Source organism: Scyliorhinus torazame, chromosome 7, assembly GCF_047496885.1.
Source record: "Scyliorhinus torazame isolate Kashiwa2021f chromosome 7, sScyTor2.1, whole genome shotgun sequence".
Lineage (NCBI taxonomy): Eukaryota > Metazoa > Chordata > Chondrichthyes > Carcharhiniformes > Scyliorhinidae > Scyliorhinus > Scyliorhinus torazame.
In genome coordinates, this window is record NC_092713.1 from 140,506,474 (window position 1) to 140,530,116 (window position 23,643).

At 49.6% G+C, this 23,643-nt stretch overlaps 1 protein-coding gene across 2 annotated transcripts in view; it reads right to left on the bottom strand.

Moving 5' to 3' along the window:
* Positions 1-23,643, bottom strand: part of LOC140426608 (procollagen galactosyltransferase 2-like) — a 313,431-nt gene that overhangs the window by 101,830 nt on the left and 187,958 nt on the right. For both annotated transcript variants that reach the window (XM_072511594.1, XM_072511593.1), the window contains exons 2-5: positions 17,607-17,717; positions 14,047-14,164; positions 5,232-5,366; positions 3,414-3,618 (exon numbers count right to left, since the gene is read on the bottom strand). In XM_072511594.1, coding sequence (XP_072367695.1) covers positions 3,414-3,618; positions 5,232-5,366; positions 14,047-14,164; positions 17,607-17,717 — 569 coding nt within the window. The remainder of the gene's footprint in view (positions 1-3,413; positions 3,619-5,231; positions 5,367-14,046; positions 14,165-17,606; positions 17,718-23,643) is intronic.

Below are 23,643 nucleotides of genomic sequence, written 5' to 3' on the forward strand. Positions count from 1 at the left end.
AGGACCCCTCCCGATATGAACTGGATCGGGCTCATCGGTCGTGGAGGCCTGTACCAAAGGCGAGTGAGCCGCCAAGGGCAGTGACTCTGTGCTTCCGTAGGTACAGTGTGAAGGAGAAGGTCCTGAGCTGGGCCAAGCATAAGACCATAAGACATAGGAGCGGAAGTAAGGCCATTCGGCCCATCGAGTCCACTCCACCATTCAATCATGGCTGATTTCAACTCCATTTACCCGCTCTCTCTCCATAGCCCTTAATTCCTCGAGAAATCAAGAATTTATCAACTTCTGTCTTAAAGACACTCAACATCCCGGTCTCCACCGCTCTCTGTGGCAATGAATTCCACAGACCCACCACTCTCTGGCTGAAGAAATTTCTCCTCATCTCTGTTCTAAAGTGACTCCCTTTTATTCTAAGGCTGTGCCCCCGGGTCCTAGTCTCCCCTGCTAATGGAAACAACTTCCCTACATCCACCCTATCTAAGCCATTCATTATCTTGTAAGTTTCGATTAGATCTCCCCTCAACCTCCTAAACTCCAATGAATATAATCCCAGGATCCTCAGACGTTCATCGTATGTTAGGCCTACCATTCCTGGGATCATCCGTGTGAATCTCCGCTGGACCCACTCCAGTGCCAGTATGTCCTTCTGAGGTGTGGGGCCCAAAATTGCTCACAGTATTCTAAATGGGGCCTAACTAATGCTTTATAAAGCTTCAGAAGTACATTCCTGCTTTTATAGTCCAAGCCTCTTGAGATAAATGACAACATTGCATTTGCTTTCTTAATTATGGACTTAACCTGCAAGTTTACCTTTAGAGAATCCTGGACTAGGACTCCCAAGTCCCTTTGCACTTCAGCATTATGAATTTTGTCACCGTTTAGAAAATAGTCCATGCCTCTATTCTTTTTTCCAAAGTGCAAGACCTCGCACTTGCCCACGTTGAATTTCATCAGCCATTTCTTGGACCACTCTCCTAAACTGTCTAAATCTTTCTGCAGAAGCGGGTGGTGCAGTGGGCTGGAGCTGGTATACGTGTATACCAGGACTTTACGGTGGAGCTGGCGAGGAGGCGGGCTGCCTTCAACCGGGTGAAGAGGGCACTGTACATTGGCAAGGTGCAGTGCGGCATTGTATATCCAGCGAAGCTGAGGGTGACTTATAAGCTCAGGGACTTTTATTTTGGAACGGCGGAAGCAGCGGAGGAGTTTGCGAAGGCAGAAGGACTGTGGCAGAACTGACAAATTGAGGAACGGCCATGTGCCGATGTAACCTCATGACTGTATTTTCTTCTTTTTTTGTATCACTGCGCGTGGGTGTAGAGGCTAAAGGAGCCAATGTTGCATATATGTGGACAAGGGAAGGGACGGGACTTTCACTCGAAAGGAGGGCTCTTTGGGGTGTAGGTGGATATGTGGGGTTTGTGTGCTAAATGGGGATCTTTGGGCTTTCCTAGGACCGGGCAAGGGGGAAAGGGACCCGGGCGGGGGCCTCTTCGCTGGCCGGTTTAAGCCGGCCAGTGAACGTGAGTGAGGTGGGGGGAGGGGCTGCGGCCATCGGAGCCTGGCAGAACAGGGTCAGAGTGGTCTAGCCGGGGTGGAAAGTTGGGGGGAAGGAACCGAGGTTGGGAGGAGGACTTTTACAAGAGGCAGTGGACGGGAGGAGCTGGAGACTTGGGTTGGGGGGGGGGTACAACTTTGGGGCATCATATACGGTACTGTCTTAGAGGCTGGATGGCGTTGGTTGGGGGTGTGGGTGGGGGGGGGGGGGGGGGAGCTGTGTAGATTAAGGGTGACTACGGGTAATCCCCGATTCCTTTTTGTCATTTGTTTATGTAAACATGCGGGTTGAGGTTTGGGGGTTGGTGGGCGGATGGGATCGTTGTTATTATGGGGATTGACATATCTTGTTGATTATTGTTTATTGTTGATGGGTGTAAATGTGGGAGAAAATGTGAAAAAGGAGGAGAATTAAAAACATTTAAAAAAAAAAGAGATTATGCATATATAAATTATGCAATGATGTTGGAGTTCCTTCTTGTCCCATTCATCTGATTACACTGCTGAATTTCCATGTCTAATGTTTCCAATTCAGAGTTTTCTAAAGATATCTAAAATTAACAATGGCTCAGCTGGGAGCTGGTCAACTTTTTAGCAGGCAGAGAAACGTTCAAGCACCATTTCTTGCTTCTGCCTTGTTTACCTCTATCTGTTTTAAACCAACCAACAATTTATTTTGTCGTTTAGTAAATGCCGCTGATCCTGACAATTGTAGGAAAGTAACTTTGTGTTGTGAACTCTGGTAAAGCAAGGAGCGAGGGGTGATGGAGTGGACGAGTGCGGACATAAAGTTAAACTTGCAGTTGTTGCACCAAGAACCAAGCAATCCACAAATAAAATCCAAAAGCCGAGCTTGGCATTCTTCATGTGTGAACTCCCACAGCCCAAAGATGTGCAGGTTAGGTGGATTGGTGATGCTAAATTGCCCCTTAGTGCCCAAAGATGAGCACGTTAGGTGGGGTTATGGGATTAGAGTGGGAGAGTGGGCCTAGGTAGGGTGGGAGAGTGGGCCTAGGTAGGGTGGGAGAGTGGGCCTAGGTAGGGTGGGAGAGTGGGCCTAGGTAGGGTGGTCTTTTGGAAGATTAGTACAGACCTGATGGGCTGGATGGCCTCCTTCTGCACTGTAGGCATTCTATGGTTCTACGAACTACCCAGTCACCACCATATCATGGTGCCATGGAGCCTGGTCCTAATGTCCACTGTTATCTCTAAAAATAATTTGGGATATGGCTTCAATGGTGAGGCCAAGGTATTGTAATGGTACTGTAATGGACACATGGTGAGACAGGATGTATTCTAGCATCCGACCGTAGGTGGTGTGGCATCAGGAGAACATCACTGCAAGACACCCACATGTGAGACAGAGAACCTGGACAGCAAGCACAGAGTGCAGTCGCAATTTGAGCAGCTCCTGAGTCAACAGTAATCAATAATAGTAAATCATAGCTGTTTGCATTTAGCCGTCATATCCAACTGTAATCTTAGTAGACATCATAGAAACCCTTTAGTGGTTTAGTTAATTAATAAACAGTTTTGTTCATTTACAAAGCCGTATGTTCTCTTCACTTCAACTACAAAGACTTCGCTATCCGTGCATACAGAGAACATTACACAAACCATGATGTAAAATTGATATATCTCATTGGTCATTTAGGAAAACAAATTGGTAGTTATAGGATTTCTACACATTGATTTTTCACAAATGAAGCAGCTTATTAATGAAAAGATAATTGGACAAAGAAGTATGTTCTATGTTAAATATTTACAGCAGCTCTTGTGTTCAATATTTGTGACATCTACCGTTTGTAAGGACCCTTTATCTTAAAGCTGAAGATTGACTAGATGTTAACAATTACCAGCCACTTTGCAGGAAAATGCAAAGACTATGATGTCATCGAATGCCCAGGTGTAGTCTGGGTGGGGAGGATAGAACGCCAACTTTCTCGTAGCTTCCCTTCGCAGGTCAATGAGGAATGTTGAGTGCACCATAGGAACAGGATAACAAGCTGTACGCTTCCATTCCCGGATTGGAATGTAATCAGGAGTCCTTCTGTAGTAGCCCTGGATGAAAGTAGAACACAAAACTGAACTCGGATTGAAAAAAATAAATGAGGAACAAAATAGTTGCGATGGAAGTATAAGGGTGTCACTGTAACCTCTTTGCTAGTAATTTCATACCAGCATGAGAATGGAATGAGCCTGGTACAAAGCTTGGCACACCTTGGTCTTTTGGGATTAATACTGGTTTCCAATGACTTTGTAAGGGTTATAGGCTAGAGTCGTGTGAATGTTAAAGCTGAAGGACAAAATGTGTCACGGCATGTATGAACATGATGGTCGGAATTCTCTGGCATTGAAATTCTCTGTTCACGCCGGCAGTAAAGCATAGAAATCCCATTGACATGCGGCAGGAGTAGAGAATTCTGCCACCCGCAAATGGCGTGCCTGTGAGAAACTCGCAGCTGGGGGACCGGAAAATCCAGCCTAATATGGGCATCCAGGGAGCAACCTGCCTGCCAACCTGGCAGTGCCAAAGTGCCAGGCTGGCGTTGTCCCGGCACCGGAGATCAGGCTAGGGGTGTCCTGTCATGTGGGTGGGGTACGAGGGGGGGGGGGACGATCTGAGGACCCCCTTGTACTTGAGTTGGGGCTTTGGTTATCCAGGGGTCGGGTCGAGAGATTAGGACACCATTTGAAAATGGCGCCCCTATCTCCTCCTGCACTGAGGATTCTGGCGAGCAGAGCTCCTCAGTGCAGGAAACGGGACTAAGTGTGACCTCGGTAGGGCATTCCCTGCTGAGACACCGGATTGCAACAAAGTCCCATTCAACAGCGTGGTCTTTCTCGGTGCTGCGAGCACCAGGAAAAACCCGGCTAAACTTACTCGAAACGGGACTGTTGTTATTCGGTTAGGTCAGGCCCATAGTGGAAGATCTCTTAAAATTTGCCACCCACTGCACACAACAACTTTTAATCTATCACTGCAGCATCAGGAGGTATTAATCAGGAGCTGGGCTGAGGAAGGGCACAAAGTGCCCCATTGAAATATGGAACTGGGATTGTTGCTGATTTTTACACCTTGAACGTAGACTAGTCAATAACGCCTGACAATGCTGACTTTCCATGCGAAATGTTGCATGATTGTCAAGCACGTTATAAATTATAGATCTCTCAATGTTTTTTCATTGCCAGTCTAACCTCAAGGAGAAAAGTTTATCTGGAAAATGTGATTAAAGAGGAGCAGCAATTGTTGTGACATGTCAACTGTTATTGTTCATCAGCAACTTAGATTAAAGAAAAAAATTCCAAAATGTTGGGCGTGCATGAAGCAATAATGAAATGACTAACCTGCTGAGGAACAATTTTAGTAACTCAATTGGAACGTGCTATGAAGGACTGGATTACTATGATGCCCTTAGACTCTCTTGGTGAAACCAAATGCATGATTTAATATAATTAATAAACCATCCCCACCCACCGGGTCGTCATTCTGAATCTTCCCCCATCAGTTCTGTAGTCAGAGGTTACCCAAATCTGGGGATAAATGTGGAAGGATCTCTCCAGTACTTTTGGGTGTTTCCACAAGTCCATTATTGACTTTTTGTTGCAACTTGTTATATCGACTATTTCCACTGCTAATAACTGGGCTAGAATTGCATTTTAAAGCAACTCACCTGGGGTGTCATACCACACCAGAAATTTGAGTACAATGTGTGAGAATCCAGCATGGGTGCAACCACAGTCAGGTTTTCAGCTATCATCAAATTCAGTGTCTGCTCATTTGTTAGAACATTGTCTGTGTCTACAAACTGGAAGGAAAATAAAATAAGGAACAACATCAGTGATTTACAATTAAAGGAAGACTGTCTTGAGCCACTTAATGGTCTTACCCTTGCCTCACATAATAGTGATTTCTTATCTCTGGTCTGGTTATATAAAAAACAGTTACAGTCTAACTTAACTTATCCCACATGACAGGAATTGGAGAATGATTGTCGAATTCAGCTCCAGGTAAAGATCTGGGATTGTGAACAATGTCCTGAATACATAAATTGTTTTGCAGCATACGTATGAACATACGAATTAGATGCAGGAGTAGGCCACTTGGCCCTTTGAGCCTGATCTGTCATTCAATAACACATGGCTGATCCCATTGTAACAAAACCCCACATTCCTGCCTAACCCCATGATAACCTTTGACCCCTTTGTTAATCAAGACCCTATCTAGCTCTGTCTTCAAACTATTCAAAGCCTCTGGGTGCGATCTGATGGGTGCATTGCACCGGGCACAGTTCCGTGCAGGCCAGTTAGATTGCGGGAGAGGCTGAAATCAGGATCAGTGCCGGGCGTGGATTGGTTTCCGATCTAACCGGCCCGTTCCCATTGTCGAGATCCATTCCCGCCTTGACATGGCGAGAAACCAATAATCGCCAATTAAAGCCAATCTCCATAGGGAAGGACCCCTATTCAACGGCCTCTGTGATCTGATTGGCTCCCCAGTGAGGGGTCACATGAGTGCCCTTTAGCACACCTATTTAAAAATGTGTAGCTCGCACGATGGCTACTGTGGGAGCAGAGGAGGTGAGTAGCCATCTTCAAAACCAGGAAATCAGACCGGGGGTACTGGAGCTGCTGCTCCAATGCTCGGGGGAGGGGGTGGGGGAGACTCCGGGGGGGGCTGGCCTGGTCGGGGGTAAGCTGACATCGGTGGAGGGTGGACCCTGGACTGGGGTGTGAGGGGCACAGCGGCGGTGGATCCACCCCACTGGATAGTGAATACCCATAACAGGGGCAGCTGCAACTGCTGCCTGTCCATTCCACCGAGCACTCCAGGACCGAGCCCTGTCCATGATAATATGGTGAAGGTCACTTTAGTTCCCTCAGACAGTGGCGGCCTCTGGCCACACAGCTGAAGGCTATTGCTAATTGAGAATTGGCATTGTTTTATTTTCTAAATTTAGAGTACCCAATTCATTTTTTCCAATTAAGGGGCAATTTAGCGTGGCCAATCCACCTAGCCTGCACATCTTTTGGGTTGTGGGGGCGAAACCCATGCAAACACGGGGTGAATGTGCAAACTCCACACGGTCAGTGACCCAGAACCGGGATCGAACCTGCGACTTCGGCGCCGTGAGGCAACAGGGCTAACCCACTGCGCCACCGTGCTGCCCCGAGAATTTGCATTGTTAGTTACATGAGAACTTCACAGCTCTCAAGTAGATTTCCCTGGGTAGATGAGCCATGTCGCAGGCGAGTGTTACTGCCTGGCACCCCATTCATACTGTGAGGCCTGGATATTCTGCCTGAACACTGGAGGCATCAATATCACAAAGGCAACAGCCTACAAACAAACACCGAAGAGCTGGGCCGCAGCACTGGGGATATCCCACGGCCAGAGGGTAGGTGTGTGGATTGCGGAGAGGGGGCACCTGAGCCCGGTCCCAGTAATGTTCCCGGCAGGGTTCTGGCGTCTGGTGCCCAGGGGCCCTGGCTGTGGCCAGGGGTGTGTGTGCAGGGTGGGAGGGAGGGAGGGAGGGTGGGACAACTGGCTTGTTGGATGGCACCCTGTGAGATGGCAGGAAATGTAAAGGTGGGAGAGGCTTGGGGCCCAGAGAGTCACCCTTCTGACCCACCTCTCCCTCCCCCTCACCAACTATTCCCACAGCCACCCAGTCCCCACTCCCCCAATCGCCCTGCCCCATTCTCTCAGTGTCTGTGTTACATCACTACAGGGTGATGGGCCTGTGTTGGCACTGTCAGCGGGTCAATATACAAGGCAGGAGGGTGCTGATAACTCACTGTGAGATGAGCTCTGGTGCTCCTCAAACTGTGCCATAGATTGTTGGTCTTTCAGCCGCTCCAATTTCTTAAAGGTATCACATCATGGATGGTATCGTGGACACCACAGCAGCTACTCTAACAGTGCTATTGGAAGGCCAGGGGGCCAGACACCGGAGAAGGCAGCAGCAGCAGCGTCAACGGAGTTTCAAGGCGGTAGCAACATGGACAGAGGCCCATGTCACATCCTGAGGACACAGCCTCCCATCAGGCTGGGGAGTGACCAGAAGGGTGATGCAAGATCAATAACCTCAGAAACGAGATTGGAGACAATTGAAGGCTTTAAAACGCTAGATGTTTCCCCCCAGCAGCACAGGTACAGAAGAAAGCTGCTGGGGCGGTACAGGCTCTTATACCCCACCTTGCAGGGCGGAGCTAACATACAAGCTTATCCAAAGGGAACAAGTACATTCTCCACCAATGGTATTCCGGCATTACCAAGTACCGTAATCCTCCTAACACAGACTACCACATTCACCCCCTGTTAAAAAAAGAGTCCGGCGGGGATGGTGGCTTCGTATTACAACGTGATAAAAGTGGTAGAAGTTACAGTTATGAAGGTACCGTAATGCCTCCGTACAGTGTTTTGCCTCATTACAACTCTTAACTATTTACAACAGTAATGTACATTTCATAATGGAGCAATTAGTCGATCGGGGGCCCAGTCATCCTCTGCGATCGTCGTAGCTTTGGTGGTGATGCTGGTGGCGGTTCGGGTGTCTGTGACTCCTGGAGAATGGTTTCAGCCTCTGTTGCAGCATCATCACCTCTAGACGTGGCCGGTGGAAGGGCCAACTGACCTGGGAAGGGGGCGGCTGTGGGGTGAGCCGGTGGGCAGGGCCTAGACGGGGCCGGTGGAAGAACCGATCCACCTGGGAAGGGGGCGGCTGTGGGGTGCGCGGGTGGGAGGGAGGGTGGGACTGGTGGCGGGGGTGTGTATGTGGATCCAACGGGCGCCAGGTCCCGTAGGGAGACCGTATCCTGTCGGCCGTCGGGGTACGCCACATAGGCTTACTGAGGGTTAGCGTGGAGGAGATGGATCCTCTCGACCAATGGGTCCGATTTGTGCGCCCACACGTGTTTTCGGAGCAGGACAGGTCCGGGAGCTGCCAGCCAGGTCGAGAGCGAGGTCCCAGTGGAGGACTTCCTGGGAAGACATGGAGACGTTCGTGAGGTGTTTGGTTGGTCGCGGTACAGAGCAGTGACCGGATGGAGTTGAGGGCATCCGGGAGGACTTCCTGCCAGCGGGAGACTGGGAGATTCCTGGACCGCAGGGCCAGTAAGACGGTCTTCCAGACCGTTCCGTTCTCCCTCTCTACCTGTTCGTTTCCCTGGGGGTTGTAACTGGTCGTCCTGCTCGAGGCAATGCCCTTGCTGAGCAGGAATTGACGCAGTTCGTCGCTCATAAAGGAGGACCCCCGATCACTGTGTATGTAGGCGGGGAAACTGAATAGCGTAAAGATACTATGGAGGGCTTTTATGACGGTGGTTGCGGTCATGTCGGGGCAGGGGGTGGGAAATGGGAACCGGGAGTACTCGTCAATCACGTTCAGGAAGTACGTGTTGCGGTCGGTGGAGGGGAGGGGGCCTTTGAAGTCTATACTGAGGCGTTCAAAGGGACGGGAAGCCTTTATCAGGTGTGCTTTCTCTGGCTTGTAGAAGTGCGGCTTGCACTCCGCGCAGATTTGGCAATTCCTGGTGGCTGTCCTAACCTCCTCGAGGGAGTAGGGCAGGTTGCGGGTCATGATGAAGTGGAAACATCTAGTGACCCCTGGGTGGCAGAGGTCCTCATGGAGGGCTCGGAGGAGGTCCTCGTGGAGGGCTCGGTGGTGGTCCGCTTGTGCGTTGGCTAATGTGCCACGGGATAGGGCATCAGGAGGCTTGTTTAGCTTCCCGGGATGATACAAGATCTCATAGTTGTAGGTGGAGAGTTCGATCCTCCACCGTAAGATCTTGTCCTTTTTTATCTTGCCCCGCTGTGCATTATCGAACATGAAAGCGACCGACCGTTGGTCAGTGAGGAGAGTGAATCTCCTGCCGGCCAGGTAATGCCTCCAATGTCGCACAGCTTCTACTACGGCCTAGGCCTCCTTTTCAACTGAGGAGTGGCGGATTTCGGAAGCATGGAGAGTGCGAGAGAAGAAAGCCACGGGCCTGCCCGCTTGGTTGAGGGTGGCCGCCAGAGCTACGTCGGACGCACCACTCTCGACCTGGAAGGGGAGAGACTCGCCGATGGCATGCATCGTGGCCTTTGCAATGTCTGCTTTGATGCGGCTGAAGGCCTGGCGGGCCTCTGTCGACAGGGGAAAAACTGTGGATTGGATCAGTGGACGGGCCTTGTCCGCATAGTTGGAGACCTACTGGGCATAGTAGGAAAAAAAACCTGGGCAGCACTTCAGGGCCTTGGAGCAGTGTGGGAGGGGCAACTCCATAAGGGGGCGCATGCGTTCAGGGTCGGGGCCTATCACTCCATTACGCACAACGTAGCCATGGATGGCTAGGCGTCGGTGCTGAACACGCATTTATCCTTGTTATACGTCAGGTTAAGGATTTTTGCGGTTTGGAGGAATTTTCGGAGGTTGGTGTCGTGGTCCTGCTGGTCGTGGCCACAGATGGTGACATTGTCGAGGTACGGGAATGTGGCCCGTAAACCGTACCAGTCAACCATTCGGTCCATCTCTCATTGGAAGACCGAGACCCCGTTAGTGACACCGAAGGGAACCCTTAAGAAGTGGTAGAGCCGCCCATCTAGTTCGAAGGCAGTGTACTTGCGGTCACTAGTGCGGATGGGGAGCTGGTGGTAGGTGGACTTAAGATGCACCGTGGAGAAGACCTTGTAATGCGCGATCCTGTTGACCAGGTCGGATATGCGGGGGAGAGGGTACGCGTCCAGCTGCGTAAACCTGTTGATGGTCTGACTGTAGTCGATGACCATCCTATGCTTCTCCCCGGTCTTTACAACTACTACTTGAGCTCTCCAGGGACTGTTGCTAGCCTCAATGATACCTTCCTTCAGCAACCGTTGGATCTCTGACCTGATGAAGGTCCGGTCCTGGGCACTGTACCGCATGCTCCTGGTGGCGACGGGTTTGCAATCCAGTGTGAGGTTCGCAAACAGACAAGGCGGATCGACCTTGAGGGTTGCGAGGCTGCAGACAGTGAGGGGGGGTATAAGGCCGCCGAATTTGAATGTTAGACTTTGGAGGTTGCACTGAAAATCCAACCTTAGGAGTGTGGCTGCGCAGAGGTGGGGAAGGACGTAGAGTCGGTAGTTTTTGAACTCCCTTCCTTGAACTGTGAGGTTAGCTACACAAAACCCCTTGATCTCTACTGAGTGAAATCCGGAGGCCAGGGAGATGTTTTGATTAACGGGGTGGATGGGGAGAGAACAGTATCGTACCGTGTCGGGGTGTATGAAGCTCTCCGTGCTCCCAGAGTCGATTAGGCAGGACATTTCATGCCCATTGATAAGCACCGTCGTCGTAGCAGTCGATAGTGTTCGGGGCCGAGACAGGTCCAGGGTCACCGAGGCTACTCGTGGCAGCAGTTGAATGTTTTCTTCGGGCGGTGTGTGGTCAGCCGAGCTGGGGTCCTGGGAGTCCATCCAAGATGCCGGCACCCATTGGTCGCACATGGCTGGGGGTGCACAAAATGGCAGCGCCCATCCATCGCATGTGGCGTCCCCGGGACAAGATGGTGGCGCCCGGAGGCCGCACGTGGCCCTGGAGGAGGAAGATGGCGGCGCCTGCTGGCCGCACAGGGACAGTGCAAAGGATTGTGGTGGCGGTCCGTATTCGCCGCCAGAGACCGCAGTGACCGCCTGGGCCTGGCATACCACCACATTTACCGCATCCCTTGCAGGTGGATGCATGGGCCGGACAGCACTGTCGGGGGTGCTTAGCTTGCCTGCAAAAATAGCAGCGGGGCCCCCCGGGGTTGCCAGGCCGCCTTGCAGCACAAGCTTGTGGGGGGATGGGAGATGCCTCGGGGGGGGGTTCCACGCTGCCCAGGGGGCTGCCGCGCGGTTGGGGACGTAAGCGCGGGCGTTTCGGGAGGCCACATCCAGGGAGCCGGCAAGGGCCCGTGCCTCCTTGAGGCCTAGAGTGCCTTTCTCCAGCAATCGCTGGCAGATTTGGGACGACAGCGTACCTGCAACAAAAGCGTCCCGGATCAAAAATTCTGTGTGGTCGCTCGCCGAAACTTGCGGGCAGCTGCAGTTTCTGCCCAACACCAGGAGCGCACGGTAGAATTCTTCCAGTGATTCCCCAGGGATTTGTCGCCTCGTCGCTAGCAGATGTCGGGCGTAGACCTGGTTTACAGGGCGAATATAATGTCCTTTCAGCAGCTCCATTGCTACAGCAAAATTGTCCTCGTCCTCGATGAGGGTGTAGATTTCTGGGCAACAGATCTAGGCCAATCTTGATGCTTCTCCCCACTCCCTTCAACTCACTCAAACAGCAGATATTGATAAAGTGCAATGTCAGCCTGTCACTAGTACAGGAAATTAAATACCTGTGCTATAATATTTACTTTGTTCCCAATCCTTTTCACAATTAGGTTTGCAATTTGGTGTGACTGCCTCATTACTAATCTCACTCAATTTGGCCCAAGCAATTTGAAAGGTCTCGCAAAGGTGGTAGAAAATCGAGAATCTTTGTTACGTCTCTTCGTATTTTCTACCAACAATAGAGGTGGCAAGCCATTGAACTGAAAAGTGGTTTTAGCCATCCTAATTAATAATTGGCTAAGAGGACCATCAATTGTTTTACAAAGAACAAAGAACAAAGAAATGTACAGCACAGGAACAGGCCCTTCGGCCCTCCAAGCCCGTGCCGACCATACTGCCCGACTAAACTACAATCTTCTACACTTCCTGGGTCCGTATCCTTCTATTCCCATCCTATTCATATATTTGTCAAGATGCCCCTTAAATGTCCCTATCGTCCCTGCTTCCACTACCTCCTCCGGTAGTGAGTTCCAGGCACCCACTACCCTCTGCGTAAAAAACTTGCCTCGTACATCTACTCTAAACTTTGCCCCTCTCACCTTAAACCTATGCCCCCTAGTAATTGACCCCTCTACCCTGGGGAAAAGCCTCTGACTATCCACTCTGTCTATGCCCCTCATAATTTTGTATACCTCTATCAGGTCGCCCCTCAACCTCCTTCGTTCCAGTGAGAACAAACCGAGTTTATTCAATCGCTCCTCATAGCTTATGCCCTCCATACCAGGCAACATTCTGGTAAATTTCTTCTGCACCCTCTCTAAAGCCTCCACATCCTTCTGGTAGTGTGGCGACCAGAACTGAACACTATACTCCAAGTGTGGCCTAACTAAGGTTCTATACAGCTGCAACATGACTTGCCAATTCTTATACTCAATGCCCCGGCCAATGAAGGCAAGCATGCCGTATGCCTTCTTGACTACCTTCTCCACCTGTGTTGCCCCTTTCAATGACCTGTGGACCTGTACTCCTAGATCTCTTTGACTTTCAATACTCTTGAGGGTTCTACCATTCACTGTATATTCCCTACCTGCATTAGCCCTTCCAAAATGCATTACCTCACATTTGTCCGGATTAAACTCCATCTGCCATCTCTCCGCCCAAGTCTCCAGACAATCTAAATCCTGCTGTATCCTCAGACAGTCCTCATCGCTATCCGCAATTCCACCAACCTTTGTGTCGTCTGCAAACTTACTAATCAGACCAGTTACATTTTCCTCCAAATCATTTATATATACTACAAAGAGCAAAGGTCCCAGCACTGATCCCTGTGGAACACCACTGGTCACAGCCCTCCAATGAGAAAAGCATCCCTCCATTGCTACCCTCTGCCTTCTATGGCCTAGCCAGTTCTGTATCCACCTTGCCAGTTCACCCCTGATCCCGTGTGACTTCACCTTTTGTACTAGTCTACCATGAGGGACCTTGTCAAAGGCCTTACTGAAGTCCATATAGACAACATCTACTGCCCTACCTGCATCAATCATCTTAGTGACCTCCTCGAAAAACTCTATCAAGTTAGTGAGACACGACCTTCCCTTCACAAAACCGTGCTGCCTCTCACTAATACGTCCATTTGCTTCCAAATGGGAGTAGATCCTGTCTCGAAGAATTCTCTCCAGTAATTTCCCTACCACTGAAGTAAGGCTCACCGGCCTGTAGTTCCCGGGATTATCCTTGCTACCCTTCTTAAACAGAGGAACAACATTGGCTATTCTCCAGTCCTCCGGGACATCCCCTGAAGACAGCGAGGATCCAAAGATTTCTGTCAAGGCCTCAGCAATTTCCTCTCCAGCCTCCTTCAGTATTCTGGGGTAGATCCCATCCGGCCCTGGGGACTTATCTACCTTAATATTTTTTAAGACACCCAACACCTCGTCTTTTTGGATCACAATGTGACCCAGGCTATCTACACCCCCTTCTCCAGACTCAACATCTACCAATTCCTTCTCTTTGGTGAATACTGATGCAAAGTATTCATTTAGTACCTCGCCCATTTCCTCTGGCTCCACACATAGATTCCCTTGCCTATCCTTCAGTGGGCCAACCCTTTCCCTGGCTACCCTCTTGCTTTTTATATACGTGTAAAAAGCCTTGGGATTTTCCTTAACCCTATGAAAGAGACTGTAGCCTGAAATTTCGCTCACCAATATGTAGTCAGCCCACTTCTCCCTTGCAGTTTTCAGTGCTGTTTGCTTGAGTTTCATCACATGTGAGAACCTGGAATTGCTCCAATGTTTTGGTCCAATTTCGTCAGAATAGTGCCTGGGGGAACCAAACGAAGGCTGTTAGATCAGTGGGGACATCATTGGCAGGGCACACTGACTGACCCTGTGCTGATGTTTTGATTCAGGGGCTGCTGAACTTCACCTCTGGCAGGGGTGTGACAATGACAAGGTGGGCTGTAGAATTAGGGAACTGATTCACTACTGCCTATGTTGAACTCAACATCCTCCTTCAGAAAGGGTAAGGTGAAGTCCTGAACCAAGTCAACCTGTCATCAAAGAAACGTAACAAGAAATTTGTCAGAGGAATTCAAATAAAAGCAGGTGTTGCTGCAATACACAACCCCGCTGTAAAATTCACCCCCATATTCTTAAAGCAAAACCAAAATAATAGCTCTTTGCTATTAATGAATGACGCTTGGTAAGTTGTGCATAGATTAGAGATTCTGGCTTGAAGCAAGTGAAACTTGTAGGACTTTTTGTTTTAAAAGAACTCCAGTAGATTGTGCATGCTGTTTATTCATGCTCCTTATTGTGATGTCTTCCCCCATCCATGGGCCACTAGCTTACATTGACCACAACACCTGGCTCAATAGCATGTGTCATTTTGTGATGACAGTGGCCATCTTGGTAACAGATGAGTGCCACATATATCCATTTCTGGCACAATCTTTGTTGGGTGTCATTTTGGTGAGGGACATAGAAGCATGGGGCATTAGTATACAGAATGGGTAAATCAAGCCTCAGTTAGTGTGTGATGCTGATTTGATGCCAGCTCTGTTGTTGCGTTCTCAAACACACACGGTTGAACATGTGTTCAGCAGCACAGGGACCCCTGGTCAGTGCTATTCAAAGTGATCATCAACTATGCTCAGTTTAGTTGCTGACTGATTTCTATTGGTTCTGTCCACTGACTCATTACCCGAGCTGTTGGCAGCCTTTGAAATTTGCTATTCTATCCTGATGAGTGCAAGACGAAAAGCTTCAATAACATGTCCCTTTCTTCAGTAATAAACAGAGCTTCTGTTCTCTATAATTGGGCCATTTCTACAGTCAGTGCCATGCCTGTTCACCCTCTTTGAGCTCTGTTGATCTAAACATTGCAAAGAATGTCAGTGGTAAATAATACTGCAAAGGCTGATGCAAAGGCTGCTTTTTAAAAAATTATTTCCCAGGCTCACAGATATTGCAGCCTCAGCAGCGCCAGAACTCAGCAGTGGGTGCTGCTGGGACTGCAAGCAGACCCAGTCAGGAGACATCATGAATACCGAACTGAACAAAACTTGGGATTTTTGGGTGGTGAGAGATTAGACACTCTAGGGGCGGGTGGGAGGGGGCTGGGGGGTCAGGTTTGGAGGCTGTGGGGGAGAGTTAATGTGAGGAGGCTACCATCTTAGAGGGGGAGTAGTGCCACAGATGTGCACTGGGCACATCCCCAAAGGAGATATACCCCTTTCTTCATGCTTTTTACCCTCGGACGGTGAAATAGGGGCTGCCCACTCTCGTCCGTCTTCCAAAGCACAGCATATTATGGCAGTGGAGGCAAAATGAGGATGTTAATTGCATCTTAATTTCCCCTTAACTGGGCAGTTAAGTACCTCAATAGATTGAGGTGTCGGTGAGCTAGTGGGCACCTTTCTCACCCATTATGGGGAATGCGTCAGGGTGGGCAAGAAGATGGTTGGCGAGCCGCTCATCATATTTTATGTGCCCTTTCCCCGCCACCCCTGCTAAAAACCACGTCTGAGTGAAGGACTGTAAAATTCACCCATTGAACAATTTTGAGGTCAGCTATTCTTCCAATCTAAACCGCGCTCCAAATGTTTAAACAGGTCTGCAACTTGTTTGCCTCCTGGCATTTTGCTGTTCCTTGACAATCATTGTTACAGAATCTCGGTGATCTAATACAATTCAGGCAAGAAAGAACAATGAACAAAGAAAAGTACAGCACAGGAACAGGCCCTTCAGCCCTCCATGCCTATGCCGACCATGCTGCCCGTCCAACCTAAAACCTTTTACACTTCTGGGGCCCTTATCCCTTTATTCCCATGCTATTCATGTATTTGTCAAGATGCCCCTTAAACATCACGATCGTTAAGGTCTTAAAATAATAGAGTATTCATAAGAATACACATGGTGCGTCACTGTTGCAGAAGTGAAGTTCCACACCTGTAAGCAAACTCTTGGATGGTGCCCATCCTTCCTCAAAATTTTCAAGGCCTGATTTTGACTCGAGAAATGGCCTGGAATCTCCTGCCTGTTGGGCCTGGTGGTTCTATCGCCTGATTAGGCCCTGTTCATTCTGGCACACTAAGGTTCGACAGAGAACTTAAATAAAAATATTTACCGTGGCCTTTTCGGCAGACTCCCACTAGATGTGACTGTTGGTTTGGCCCCTTACCATTTATTCTGAATAAAGCAGCTGAGGCCAAAGGATTGTGGGGCGCAAGTCTCCGGTTCCCCAGCAGCGTTTTTCTTGGCAGCGAGATTCTCTACTGCCGCTGCTTGTCAATGGGATTTTCTATTGAAGACTCCCCAAGCCGCCGGGAAACCCATTGCGGGGGACAGGGGCAGTGGTGCACTGCCGGAGGGAATAGAGAATTCCAACGGCCGGAGAATTCTGTCCTGTATGTTTTCAAGAAGAAGTTAGATAGTTCTTGGGGCGAATGGGAGCAAAAGATATGGGAAAGTGGGAACAGGTTACTGAGTTGAATAATCAGCCCGGATCATAATGATTAGCAAAGCAGGCTGGAAAGGGCCCAATGACCTCCTCCTGTTCCTACTTTCTGTGTAAAGATTGCATCAATCCCTCCCTTGTGCTTATCTTTGATGTGCACGTGAAGGTTGTTTGGATTTCAAATGTGTCAAGCGTTGCTCATTGCTAAGCAAGTGATGCTTCGCAGGTCCATGGCACCCATGTCTGGGAATGTTCCCTCCAAACTGTGTGGCCATGCAGCAACCCAAGAGTCACTGTGCAAAAGTTGGCATCTTTAAATTACCTTGCATACATGGCCATGCAAACAGATTTAAAGAGGCCAGGCACTTACGCAAATTGACCTGTGTACTCCAGGGAAAAAAGATCTGAAGTTACGTTGATGTCTGGTACAATAAACCTGAAATGTACTATGCCTTCATTAAAGGGAAAATGCTTGGCATTCCTGATCAATATTTGAAGAGGAAAAGAGGCAGCAAAATGAAATAAGTTACTTTTGTCAGGACAGTGTTGAATGTTTGTAGCACAGTGCTGATGCGATTTACCTCAGTGTATTGAACAAAGTACCCCCAACCTTTTATTGGATGAAGGCAATGCAATGCCCCTTTAATTGCTCTAATTATATTTTCAAGGTGCATTTCCAGACATCAATTGCACCAAGCTTTGCAGAACAATGTTTCCATGAAAATATTTGGAAGCCACCTAAATCAAAGATTCATACGAGCAGATGAGAATTGACTGAGGTGGCCGAGCAATGTAGACCACTCACTTGGGATGATCCAGGGGCCGCCACTCCACATAATGATAGGCCTTCTGAACATTCTTTAACCATTCCCGCAGTATTGCTGTTGTGTTGTCAGTGTTGTGGTCTGTGGCAACCCTATAGAAAAGACACAGATAAAATCATCATTGGTAAACCAAACCGAACTGAAGTAGCATTTAAAATCAGTAGATCAGTAAACAAATTGATCTTACATTAAATACAAAAGGATGTTGCTTTTCTGTCAGCACTAAATAAAGGCGGGCAGTTTATAAATCTGCTTGGTGTTGGACTGTTGCTGAGGGAAGAGAGTAATTTAACATATCACCCTGACAGATACTATCACCAGCCCCATTTTCACAGGTTTATCTCACAGGTTTCTTGTCCTGTAATGCCTCATGCTGAATGCTATTGATGTTGAAGGAATTCATTCAGAGAGAAGAGAAATATTGACATTTCCTCAAATTATTCCTCCAGCACTTAAAATAAGCAAAGAAATTCCCAAATTCAATGTGGAGCTGTGTAGAAGGCATGGGCCTATTCTGAAAGAACCAGCACAGACATAATGGACTGAATGGCATCCTTCTGTGCTGCAAGGTTTTATCGCAGCTTTATTTTGATTCTCAGGATGTGAACATTTCTGGCAAGGCTGGCATTTCTTGTCCACCGCTAGCTGTCCAGGATTGTTTTTAGGAGCCAGCCACATTGGTGTCGGGCTGGAGTCACGCATAGGCCAGACTGGGTAAGGATGCCAGACTTTCTTCCGAGAAAGATATTAGTGAATCAGTGAGATATTGCAACAGTCCGAAGGCTTCATCGTCACTTTTATTGATACCAGTTCCCTATTCAGTTAGCTGACTTCGGCCAGGAGGGCAACAGGGGAGTTGGAATTTTCATCAGCAACACTGGTCCAGGAAAAGGAAGTAGCCTGTGTTCCCGTTTCACTATTCCAGTGCACTAGTGAATTCTGCTTAAGGTTGGGATGGCGTCACTTCCGGTGGCGCCCTCGAGGAAGCAGGTCGCAGGTCGGATCGCTCCCGCCCGCGATGGAAAAACGGACCTGTTTCAAAGGATTTCTTCTGGACCTGGCGACCTGAATCGGTGGAGGAGACGAAGGGAAGAGGTTTTCCCCCCGGGGTATGGACAGTTGGACCAGACGTGGTCGAGTGGAGCGGCAAGGATCGAAGCGGGAGCAGCGGGGACCCCAGACCAGGCGGCGAAGCATGGCGGACGGCAAGGACCAGGCAGCGGAGGCTCACTGGCCAAGGGAGCAACAGATGGTGTTTTTCAGGAATTGCTTCACGAACTGAAGAGGGACACGTTGGACCCGATGAGAGCGGTAATGGACCGAATAGTCGAGGCGCAGGCGGTCCAAGAGAAGGCGCTCAGGGAGGTCGAGGTGAAGCTCTCCAGCCAGGCGGACACGGTAACGGAGCTGGAGCACGAGGTGGAGGAGCTGAACCCCTGCCAGAGGAGGATGCAGGAGCAGCTTGAAGAGCTGGGGAATAGAGCCAGGAGGCAGAACCTGAGGATCGTTGGCCTCCCCGGGTGCATACGTGATGGGTATGCTCGAGGCGCTAATGGGACTGGAGGCCTTCCCTCGACCGCTGGAGTTGGATGGGGCGCATAGAGCCCCCGCAAGGAAGCCCAGGACGGGCGACCGACCGAGGGCCTTAGTGGTCCGCTTTTACCGGCTTGCCGACAGGGATCGTGTGCTGCAATGGGCCAAGGCGGAGAGGAGCAGCAGATGGGAGAACTGCGAGGTGCGCATTTACCAGGACTTGGGAACGTAGCTGGCCAAGAGGCGTGCAGGATTCATCAAGGTAAAGGCAGCCCTCTATAAAAAGGAGGTGAGGTTTGGAGTGCTGTATCCTGTGAAGCTTTGGGTCACGTTTGAGGAATTCCATCACTACTTCGAGACACCAGCACAGGTTTGGGCTTTCAATAAAGATAAGAAGCTGGACTTGAACTAACGGGCACTTAGTTTTTTCAGTGCTCTACAGTGGCTACAGTAGGTTAACAGTCTGCCGACTGTTAACCTGACTGGCTCTGACTAGGAATGGACTTTTATTAAAAGAAGAAGCTGGACTCGAACTAAAGGACTCTGGGCTCACAGAGCTTTTGTGTGGCGGCGGTCTGTTAAATTATCCTGTACTGTAATATTTTATCTAAGATTGTTTTCAGCCTGGACAGAGAGCGGGGGTTGGAGGGCGCACTGCTTAGGGTGATTTTGGGAGATTGCAACAAGGGGGGGGGGGTGGAAGGAGAGCAGAGAAGACTTAAGGGGGGGTGGGGTGATCAGGGATCCCCCGGGGGAGAAAGTCGCTTGCCGGGAACAGTGTAGGAAACCGACAGCAGCAGCACCCGGGGGTGGGGGTGGGGGGGGTTTAGAGCCACATTAGTTTAGTTGAACACGTGGGGCATGGACAAACAGAACTGATAGGGGAAGTGCCTGATTAATATGTTTATTCTTTCCCACTGTTCGTTTTCAATATGTTACGGCTTTTTGCATATGGCCTTTTTTCTCTGTAAATGTTACAAATTTGTTTTAAATAAAAAATTTCAAAAGGAAAAACAAAAGGTTGGGATGGCGTTCTGCAGTGAAACCCCAAGGGTCAAGTTGCCTGTTGATGCACGCTGCCCTGGCTCACAGATGGTAGCAGGAAACCAGAGCTGAGAAAGACTGCTGCATGTCATGAACTGGACAAGGGGTTGCGTTTGTGGGCTCCCTGTGATTTCGAGTCTCCACTTCATTCAAGGGGCAAACTGCAATGCACTAAACAGTCATCCTGACTCTACACACCGGACTGGTGCCTGAATATGGGACTGGAGCTGCCACTAAACTTTGGGAATGTAAGTTAAGGCAGGGGGAGGTTGCAATTGCAGAGAGGTGTGGTCTGGGGTAGCAATGGCGATCATATTTCAGTGGGCCCCACAGGAGCACTTCTGTCCTGCCAATATTCACAAATTAATCAAGATTATCTTTCGAGGGACTCTTCTTTTCCATCATTTGTGGAAGTGACTGGTATTGTGGCAGCTCCAATACTTCTGGCTGAAAGGACGATTGGGATCCTATTCAGGTCATGGTACCTAGTTTTCCATAATAAATGGTGCCTGTTGCCTGAATGAGGGCTGTAACCACCCAGAGGTAGACCCTTGCGGCAGGCTGAGTCACTGTTGTTGATGGGGCAGTGAGATCACCAGGCCTATTTTTACGCCCTTATCATCCTGCTCACACCAAGTGGGGCAGGGCACTCAGAATCAACTCATGCAACTTTAACTGGACAGGGAAAACAAATTCAAAGAAATTCACAAACAATAGTGATATGGGGCGGGATCCTCCGACCTCCCGCCGGGTGGGCGAATCGCTGGGGGTCGGCATAATCCCGCCCCCGCCATCCTCCTAATTTTCCCGCCCCCCCCCCAAATTGCCCCGGTGTGAGTCGCGCTACCTGCCTCGGAGAATGACGGGGTCCGGCGCGGCTCAATGGGCCCCGGGGCTGACCGAATTCTCCGGCCCATGATGGGCCGAAGTCCCGCCCATTCTTGGCCAGTCCCGTCAGCGTAAATCAGAGTAGGTCCCTTACCGGCGGGACCTGGCGGCGCGGCGGGCAGGCTCCGGGGTTCTTGGGGGGTCGCGGGGGGATCTTGCCCCGGGAGGTGCTCCCACGGTGGCCTGGCTCGCGGTCGGGGCCCACCGATCCGCGGGTGGGCCTGTGCCGTGGGGGCACTCTATTGTTCTGCACCGGAGGCTGTGGTCTTCCACCATTCCCAGTGCGGAAGCAGTTCCCTCTGTGCATGCGCGGGGATGACGCCAGCACGCACTGGCGCTCCCACGCATGCACCGACTCATGCCGGCCGGCGGAGACCCTATGGTGCCAGTTGGCGTGGCGTCAAGCTCCTTTCCCGCCAGCCGGCGGGGCGCCAACCACTCCGGGGCGGTCCTAGCCCCTGAAGGTGCGGTGGATTCCGCACCTTTGGGGCGGCCCGACGCCAAAGTGGTTCACGCCACTACGTCCTGCCGGGACCCCCCGCCCCGCTGGGTAGGGGAGAATCCCGCCTGTGGTTCTCAAACATATCAGCACCGCTAAAAAAAAATGCAACATTTTGGCAAAGCTTTTCACCTTGCACTCACCTTGACATTTGCAATAATACGATACAACGGAAATCAACAAAATAATGCTGTATGAGCAGAGAGCATTCCCTTCTCATATTGTAGAAATGTGTTGGTTTCCCTCAAGTTGTGTTCTTGCAAATGCCCTGATGATTGCAAGATGAAAAACTTTGATAAAAATGTCTCTTTTTTTCATCAATACTGGCATTGCTATAGAACCAGCCAGAAAAACATTTCAACAATAAATTAAACCATTATTATAAATGTCAGTGAATTCATTGTGAACGAACCTCACATTGCCACTGTTAATTCATAATTTATCAAATTTATTGAAGTTTCAGCTTCTTTAATGTCTGTTTGACTCAGGAATGACAGTACGAGTGACAGTCAGAGTGACAGTAATTTGTTGATGAATGTGCTGCTGTTTGTGCTACATATAATTGGGTGCTGTTACCCAATCTTCTGTGTGGCACCAAAAATAAATGTATTGGTTTTTGCATCTGGAACTGGGAAGACACAGAAAAGATGTTTCCACAAGTGGGAAAACCAGAAATCATGGAATCACTAAAGTGCAGAAGGAGACCATTTGACCCATCAAGTCTGCACCCACCCTCTGAAAGGGTACCCTGGGCTGGTTTCTCTGCCCCACCGCGCCACATTTCTGCCCTACCCGCCAGCGGGATTCTCCGTCACGCCGGCCGATCAATGGGGTTTCCCATTGTGGGGCAGCCCCACGCCGTCGGGAAAACCCCGGATGCTGGCAAAACGGAGAATCATGCCGGTGGAGAATCCCGCCCCCTATCTAGGGTCAGGCCCCTACCCTATCCCATTATTAGGTTCTTGATTAATAAGGGGATCAAGGATTATGGGGAGAAGGCGGGAGAAAGTGGATGAGAAAAATATCAGCCATGATTGAATGGCGGAGCAGACTCGATGGGCCGAGTGGCCTAATTCTGCTCCTATGTTATGGTCTAATCCACCTAACCTTTTGGACACAAAGGGGCAATTGATCATGGCCAATTCACTAACCTGCACATCTTTGGACCGTGGGAGGAAACCAGAACACCCGGAGGAAACCCATGCAGACACAGGGAGAAAGTGCAAACATCCACACAGTCACCTGAGACCGGAATTGAACCCAGGTCCCTGGCACTGTGAGGCAGCAGTGCTTTTTTTGTTTTTGTTTATAAATTTAGAGGACCCAATTCATTTTTTCCAATTAAGGGGCAATTTAGCGTGTTCAATCCACCAACCTTGCACATCTTTGGGTTGTGGGGGCGAAACCCACGCAAACACGGGGAGATTGTGCAAACTCCACGCGGACACTGACCCAAAGCCGGGATCGAACCTGGGACCTCGGCGCCGTGAGACTGCAGTGCTACCACTGCGCCACCGTACTGCCCGTGTGAGGCAGCAGTGCTAACCACTGTGCCATTGTACCGTCTACTATAAAATAGTTGTGAAAAAATCCAATAGGGAATTCAGCAGCAAGATGAATAACTTGCAATTATATTGCACCGTGTTTCAAAGCACTCTACAGCAAATTAAATATTTTAGAAAGGTATTTATTGTTGCAATGTGGGAAATGCAGCGGTCAATTTGTGCACACAAGCTCCCCCTGTTTTTGTGATGTTGATTTTTATGCGTGAGATGTGAGCTTTGTTGGCTAGGTCAACATTAATTGCCAATCCCTAATTGCCCTCGATAAGGTGGTAGTGAGGTGCCTTCTTGAACCACTGAAGTCCATGCATTGTAGATACACCCACAGTGCTGTTAGGCATTTTGATCTAGCGACAGTGAAGGCATGGTGATATATTTCCAAGTCAGGATGGAGTGTCTTGGAGGGGATCTTCCAGGTGGTGGTATTCCCAGATATCTGCTGCTCTTGTCCTTCTAGATGGTAGCAGTTGGGGATTGGAAGTTGCTGTCTAA